General features: G+C 36.6%; 2 protein-coding genes across 2 annotated transcripts; one reads left to right on the top strand and one right to left on the bottom strand.

The window, feature by feature from the left end:
- The first annotated feature begins 1,191 nt into the window (after positions 1-1,191).
- On the top strand, positions 1,192-4,734 carry LOC131177001 (leucine-rich repeat receptor-like protein kinase TDR). Its single transcript, XM_058142009.1, has 2 exons — positions 1,192-3,751; positions 4,175-4,734. The coding sequence occupies exons 1-2, from the start codon at positions 1,192-1,194 to the stop codon at positions 4,480-4,482; spliced, it is 2,868 nt and encodes a 955-aa protein (XP_057997992.1). The 3' UTR covers positions 4,483-4,734.
- A 1,328-nt stretch (positions 4,735-6,062) lies between these two features.
- LOC131177000 (uncharacterized) lies at positions 6,063-6,953 on the bottom strand. The gene has a single exon (XM_058142008.1). The coding sequence runs from the start codon at positions 6,951-6,953 to the stop codon at positions 6,063-6,065; it is 891 nt and encodes a 296-aa protein (XP_057997991.1).
- Between the last annotated feature and the right edge of the window lie 1,095 nt (positions 6,954-8,048).

The following is an 8,048-nucleotide window of genomic DNA, read 5'->3' as shown; positions in this document are numbered from 1 at the left end:
ACGAATATCTAGAATATGGAGGACACCTTTAATGTCCTTGTTGGGCACACAGGGGACTGCCTAATCATATTTTTAAATTGGTAGAAAGAGATTTGCTTTTCAATCACACGTACAGTACAGTTATATCCATTGTCTTTATTCTTCTCTATCTTCGCTGCACTTACCACTACCAATTCAATGCCGGCTCAAAAGACTAACTACTGCCTTTCCCTCTAATCAATACCCATGTGCAGGAGAAATTTGTCTCTCAAATAATTGAACACCTACATAATTTTTTTTCAAAAAAAAAAAAATAATAAATCTTAATTTAAAGAAAAAAAAAATATAGCCATTTAATTAAACCCTTAAAAAAAAAAAATATATATATATATATATATTACATTTTCAAAATTAGATGAAATATTCAATTATTCATTTAACTTTTTAACGTCTTCGCTTAATTTAATGAAAAAAATATAATAATCGATCTAACTGAATTAAATTCGAATCCCGATACTCCAATTCTTTTTATCTAATAAAAAAAAAAAAACCCTTTCACTATTCATTATTCTTTAATCACTAACAATTAATTGGCAACGAAAATTTTATGGTAATATATGCAAATTCGTATGCACGCAGAGTGGACTCAATACTATATATGAATTGTACTCCTTTTGAAAGTATAATGGAGGCAAGCAAATTTGATATGCGTTTTTGCAGCCTATGTTGCATGAATTACATTACTTATCTGTTGTGACATTATTGATGCTTTTACATACTCCAAAAACTAGCTCATAAAGGTACTTATCATGATAATTGCCTAGTAGTTAATTGTATGCTTTCCTTAATCCTTATATATATATATATATATATATGTTTTCCTTTTCTCTCCATTGAAAAGCGAGGAAGAGATGCATCCAGTTGGAAAAAGCTATCCTCTTTAGTGGCGAACACCATCCAAGTAAACTATGATCCTAAGGGTCCCTTCTTGCCCCAAAATCCACACGATAATATTCTCAAATATCAACTAATCCCCATGCGTCATTCCCTCCCTCCCCTCCTTTTATGCAATCTTTCTCTAGTCCCCATGCATCTCTCATCCAACAAAATCACAAACGTGAGACATCCGATGCAAAACACTGACACATTCTTTTTCTTTTAAATCCAGGGCTGGTATCCATAGTTGTCTTCCCTCCTCTGCTGCGAGTTCGAATGGAGATGTTCCATTTCTTGTACCCGAAGGTTTTCTTGGCTTTGATGTTTACTATAGTGGTTTTGGCCACTGATCCTTACTCAGAGGCGCTTTTAAGCTTAAAATCTGGGCTTATTGATGATAGTAATAGTTTGGCTGACTGGTTACTGCCTTTTGGAGGGAACCCATCAGAGAAAATTCATGCGTGTTCTTGGTCTGGTGTCAAGTGCAACAAGAACTCCACAGTTGTTATTGCTCTGGACCTTTCTGCCAAGAATCTTGGTGGTGCATTGCCGGGAAAGCATTTTGGTGTCTTCACTGAGCTTGTTGATGTCAATCTCAGTCACAACTCATTCTCTGGGCATCTTCCTTTGGAAATATTTGACCTCACCAATCTGAGAAGCTTAGATTTCAGCAGAAATAATTTTTCTGGCCAGTTTCCAGGTGGAATCTCCAGTCTTCGAAACCTTGTTGTACTTGATGCCTTCAGTAACAGCTTTTCAGGGCCATTGCCAGTAGAAGTTTCCCAGCTTGAATATCTTAAGATTCTTAATCTAGCTGGGAGTTTCTTTGATGGACCAATCCCACCAAAGTACGGTTCTTTCAAGAGCCTCGAGGTTATACACCTGGCAGGTAATTTCCTCAGTGGTGAGATACCACCAGAACTGGGCAGACTCCAGACAGTGACCCACATGGAAATTGGCTACAATTCCTATCATGGAGGTATCCCTTGGCAGTTGGGTAACATGAGTAAGCTTCAATATCTTGATATAGCGGATGCAAATCTCTATGGTTCGATACCAAAGCAACTCTCCAATCTCACCAAGCTCCAGTCATTATTCCTTTTCAAAAACCACCTCACCGGGTTGGTCCCACGGGAGTTTAGCAAAATTGTGCCACTTGGTAGCTTAGATATTTCCGATAATCAACTTTCTGGGCCGATACCGGAGAGTTTTGCAGAGTTAAAGAATCTTAGGCTGCTAAGTCTCATGTACAATAATATGAATAGCACTGTCCCACAAGGCATTGCACAGCTTCCATCACTGGACACCCTACTAATATGGAATAATTTGTTCTCTGGGTCTCTTCCACAGGACTTGGGCAGGAACTCAAAGCTCAAGTGGGTGGATGTTTCCACCAACAATTTGGTGGGCAGCATTCCACCAGATATTTGTGCAGGAGGTGTACTGTTCAAGTTGATCCTTTTTTCAAATAATTTTACTGGCAGTCTTTCACCATCCATTTCCAATTGTTCTTCGCTTGTGCGTCTTCGAATTGAAGACAATTCCTTCTCAGGTGAGATACCCCTGAAATTCATCCATCTTCCTGACATCACATATGTGGACCTTTCGAGGAACAAGTTTGCCGGTGGTATTCCCTCAGATGTCTTTCAAGCTTCAAAGCTTCAATACTTCAATATCTCCAATAATCCAGGTCTTGGAGGTGTCATCCCAGTGCTTACATGGTCTTTGCCACTTCTCCTAAACTTCTCAGCATCAGCTTGTAATATCTCGGGCAACTTTCCTCCTTTCCACTCTTGCAAATCTGTTATTGTTATTGAGTTGCACGAGAACAACCTAGTAGGGAATATCCCAGAAAGTATTTCTCATTGTCAGGCTCTTAGGAAGATGGATTTAGCTAATAATAAATTTACAGGAAATATTCCTGATGAGCTTGCAAGTCTTCTAGATTTAAGTTTCATAGACTTATCACATAATAACTTCAGTGGTCCAATCCCAGCAAAATTTGGTGACTCTTCAAGCTTAGTACTTTTAAATGTGTCATTCAACAATATCTCTGGATCCATTCCCTCCAACAATGTGTTTAGATTAATGGGCAGTAGTGCATTTTCTGGAAATCAAAAGCTGTGTGGGGCACCCCTGCGGCCATGTCATGCTTCAATAGCAATATTCGGCAGCAAAGGCACGAGGAAGCTTACATGGGTTATTCTGCTGTGTGCAGGGGTGGTTATGTTCATTGTAGCATCAGCTTGGGGGATCTTCTATATTCAAAGAGGAAGTAAAGGCCAATGGAAAATGGCCTCCTTCAGTGGCCTCCCTCAATTCACAGCAAATGATGTTTTGAGGAGCTTTAGTTCCACAGAGTCCAAGAAAGCTGTGCCGCCTCTATCAGCTTCAGTTTGCAAAGTAGTTCTACCCACAGGAATAACTGTTTCAGTGAAAAACATTGAATTTGAAGCAAAGAGAATGAAGATTGTGACAGAATTTGTAACACAAATGGGAAATGCAAGGCACAAAAATTTGAACAGATTACTGGGATTTTGCTACAACAAACAACTAGCTTATCTTTTGTATGACTACTTGCCTAATGGAAATTTGGCTGAGAAAATTAATATGAAGAGGGATTGGGCAGCCAAGTACAAACTTGTGATTGGCATTGCAAGGGGACTTTGCTTTCTTCACCATGACTGCTATCCAACAATGCCCCATGGAGATTTGAGGTCGAGCAACATATTATTTGACGAAAATATGGAACCACATTTGGCTGATTTTGGGATTAAGTGCCTTGCAGAAATGACTAAATCCTCATCTCCAGGATCAATTTCCATGAGAGAAACAGGTATTCCTTACTACCACCACTCTGTAGCATACATTGTTTCATGCCATACATGCATAGGATTTTTTGTGCTATGAATTCCTGTTTTTGAATCATCTTACTTGAAACGTCAACGTTCCTAGTTTAGTTAAAGTTGTAAGAATGTCAGGAAACCAAATGGAAGTAGCAAGGACAGAACCTTCTGGGCAAACTACAAAAAGTCCAACAAAGAAACTCATTGCTTGTCTAAGTACAAAGAGAATCACAGTCAATATTCCACTCAAACATAAATACATAGAATGTTACAGTTTATACATAGAATCACAGTCAAGATTAACAAACTTGCCACCATTTTAAAAAAATGAAAATAATTCTAACTATTTTCATCTTAATATATTTTAAGCAGCAGAAGTAGTAATTAACATTTGTCTTAAATTTTTCTAACAGGCAAATTCAATAGCAACATAAAAGAGGAGCTCTACATGGATACATACAATTTTGGAGAGATCATTATAGAAATCTTGACTAATGGTAGACTGACAAATGCAGGAGGAAGCATACAGAGCAAGCCTAAGGAGATACTTTTAAGAGAAATTTATGATGAGAATGAAGCCGGTTCCTCTGAGTCAATGCAAGAAGAGATAAAAATGGCTCTTGAAGTTGCTTTGCTCTGCACAAGAAGCAGGCCAGCTGATCGGCCATCTATGGAAGATGTGCTAAAGCTTCTATCAGGGTTCAAGTCAAAGAGAAAATAACAGAACTGATGAAGCCATATGGTATACTGTCAATTTCACATTATCATATGAATGGATTATTTATGAATATCACAAGTAGCTATGTGATATGAGTGTCTGTTTCTGTTTGGTATGGATCATAGTCTGTTTGTGTAGTGATTACCAGAATTGTTTTGCTGTAATATACTGCCTATAAGTTTGTGTATTTTTTAAGATTTTATCATATTCAAAATTTAATTACTTGTATATTTCTCTTCTAATCAGTCTTTTCATTTACAATGTTTCCTGTAAAATTACAGGCATTACACAGTTGATTTTTATTTTTTTTTTGTAGAGTAATACAATGGTTAAAAATTTTCCCATTAATTTCTGGAGATAAATATGATGTTGATTAGTTTCCAGATAAAATAGCAGTACTAAGTACTAACACATTATTGAATAACTCCTCCCATTCAAAAATCATTTACAAAGCTTTCACTTCAACTATCAAAGAAAAAGTTCTACAAGATGGGACTTGAGTGCTGATACCAGATTTTTATTTTTACTTTTTAGACAAGTACGTATGCAGAAGATAGCATAACTTGACATATATCTTCATGTTTCAACCGGCAACTTCTTTTTCTCTAATTATTTTCACAGCTATAAATGCCAAGGGAAGTTCTCTAAATAGAGAGAGGAAAGGGTTAAAATAAGCAATAATAACAATGATTGTAACGTTAACAATAACAACAATAATGATAATGAAAAGAACAGGAAAATTTCAGAAAACAGATAAATCAGACTGGAGATAATTAGCGTACACATCATTGTAAGTTTTTCACAATTACAAACAGTTTCCACATTCTTGCTTAAGCAGGAAAAGGGAAGAACAGGACACCACTTTCTTCTCATTGAAGCCTTCTAACATTGCTCATATTCTTAAAGCATCTTAGCTAAAGTTCCCCACCACAATTACTCAACTTTCTGTCATCCAATCTTTTGTGTGTTTTGTTACATCTAAAGTGAATAAAACTAGGATTAGCTCGAATATGATCCAAAAAATAAATAAATAACTTTACAAAGGCAATACATAGTACACTTTTGTGCTTTCTAGTTTCTATACAGATTAAAGACATTAAAGGTGATAAAGGCACATCAGAGAATAAAAGTGTCAACTTTAAACATCATTACTATAACGTTAAAAAAAATCTAATGCCATAATTGTTTTTAAAGATTATGTGTGATTAACTGATTCTGTACAGCTTCTTTTTGTGTCTATCACCTAGCAAAACAGATTAATAATTTATGAACCGAAAACTGTTCCCCACAATGTGAAAGATAGTAGGAATATTTGGCTTAGAGAAAATAACTATTCTGCAATCGAAATCGCAAGTGCGTAAGTTTGCAATCTGTACAGTTGGTGCAACGCATGCATGCATGATTTATTGATTTTGATTGTTTAATCATTTGTAGTTGCATTATAAGTTCAGAATTTAGCAATTATAATTAGTATACCCCAAAAGTTCAAACATGAACAAATAAATTCATGTTTTATTATAAGAATTAATAACTAAGAAAAAACACAAAATTTTTGTTTTTCATTTAGACAAATTCCCATACAATTAGAACCCAAACCTCGAACCTCGAAGCCTAGTATGCAGAGCATCCACAACGCCATCAAAACTCTCAAACCTGCCACTCACAACATCAACATCCACGCTCAGCCTCTCAGCACCAGCTGCCGTGACTGGCCCATGTGCCGCCACCACCAAATCCGGCCACAGCCGCCTCACCGTCCTCCAATTCCACCCATACTCACTCAAGCTCTTCAACAACCCTTCCACTTCCGCACTACTCGTGAACAGCACTGCGTCTAATCCATTTCCTTCCTTTTCACTCTTTTCCACTATTCCCTCCGCACAGGTGGGTCCCAACCACCGAGTCTCGTAAGCATCCACCCTAACAGGGGCCCACCCCGCTGCCTGCAGATCCCGGAGAAAGTTTGGAACCACCGGAGGCTCCTCCAGTCCGACTACCTGCGGAACTAGACACATCACCCCCCGACCGCGTCCAGCCCCCAGCGATTGCACCAGCCCACTCGGCGTCGCCGTTGGAGGAACTAAAACCCTAATCCTATCGATATTAGAACAAATATTAAGCAAAAATTTAGTGTCAATCAGTTCTGCGTCTTTGCCCAGAGCGCCGATGATGAATGCGTCACCGCTCGGAGGTAACAGAGGAGTTGTTAGTGAGAGTATGGCGGTCGAGAAGGCGGTGATTGCTGTGCGAGAAGGTAAGACGATTGCGGAAACAGGAGAAATGGCATAGGGGGCAAGGTGGAGGGCTAGGGAGGAGAGGGTTTGCGAAGTGGGTTCGGTGATAATGGTGGGACACCATAGGGGAGTGAATGACTTGAGAGCAAGGAGATGAGAGAGTCTGGTGGCGTAGTTTTGCGGAGTGGTGAAGGACACGGTGGGCTTGGCGGTGGCGATGGGGCTGCGCACGGTGGTCATTGTTAGCTTAGCCCTTATCGCCGAATCATTGGAGTCGACAATTGACCAATAATATTTTTTTTTTTGTTATAATATTATATTGAAATTTTTTTTATTTAAAATATCTATTTTTCTATTTTTTTATATAATAATATAATATTATAAAATTTTATAATTAAAAAGGAAAGTCACCTTTTACTTCCAGGTGTGGTTGTGAAAGCTGTACTGGAATTATACAAAGTACATAAAGTCACATTCAGGAAGATGGCGGAGGCAAATTTGTATTATTTAAGGGATAAATTTTAATAATTATATTTAAATTTATTTAATTATAATATTATAGTCTTTTAATTTAAAAATGTAAAATAAAATTCTATTAATTTTTAAATTTTACACACTAAATTTTTAATTACTAGTTTTTCAGTAAGACACTGACTTGGACAGTTTCAACATAGAGTTTAGTCAATATTTCTCTTTTATCTCTCAAGACATGTATAAATTCAATCATTTTTCTCTTTATAAATAGAATAATTTTTCATACGTAAAGAGAATAATTTTATACTTTGCATAAGAGAGGAGAGAGAAATATTCACTAAGTGCTATGTGGGAGCTATTCACATTAATTGCTAACTGAAAAATCAGTAATTGAAAGTTAGATGGATTTTACTGTGCAAAATTTAAAAGTTCAGGGGGTTTTATGTTATATTTTAAAGTTAAATAACTGTAGTGTTATAACTATATAAGTTCAAGGACGTTGTTAAAATTTATCCATTATTTAAGTATCACATTTTTAAAGGATGAATTTTAAAAATTGTTCCTGAATTTATATGGTTGTAACATTACAGTCCTTCAACTTTAAAATATAACATAAAATCCCACCAACTTTCAAATTTTGTACAGTAAAATCTCTCTAACCTCTAATTATTTTTAGTTAGACGCTGACCTGAATAATTTCAGTATGGAGCTTATTCAGTATTTCTCTTTTCTCTCTCAAGCCATGTGTAAATTGAATTCTTCTTTTCTTTGTAGATAAAATAAATTTTCATGTGTATAGACAATAATTTTACACTTTGCATAAGAGAGGAGAGAGAAATATTGACTAAGTGCCATACGGGA

This window comes from Hevea brasiliensis, unplaced genomic scaffold (assembly GCF_030052815.1).
Source record: "Hevea brasiliensis isolate MT/VB/25A 57/8 unplaced genomic scaffold, ASM3005281v1 Scaf308, whole genome shotgun sequence".
Taxonomy (NCBI): domain Eukaryota; kingdom Viridiplantae; phylum Streptophyta; class Magnoliopsida; order Malpighiales; family Euphorbiaceae; genus Hevea; species Hevea brasiliensis.
This window is presented reverse-complemented; position numbering and strand designations above follow the sequence as displayed.

Coding starts and splice junctions, on each gene's coding strand:
- LOC131177001 (XM_058142009.1), top strand. CDS start 1,192: ATGGAGATGTTCCATTTCTTGTACCCGAAGGTTTTCTTGGCTTTGATG. Junction 3,752..4,174: donor AATTTCCATGAGAGAAACAG/GTATTCCTTACT, acceptor TTTTTCTAACAG/GCAAATTCAATAGCAACATA.
- LOC131177000 (XM_058142008.1), bottom strand. CDS start 6,953: ATGACCACCGTGCGCAGCCCCATCGCCACCGCCAAGCCCACCGTGTCC.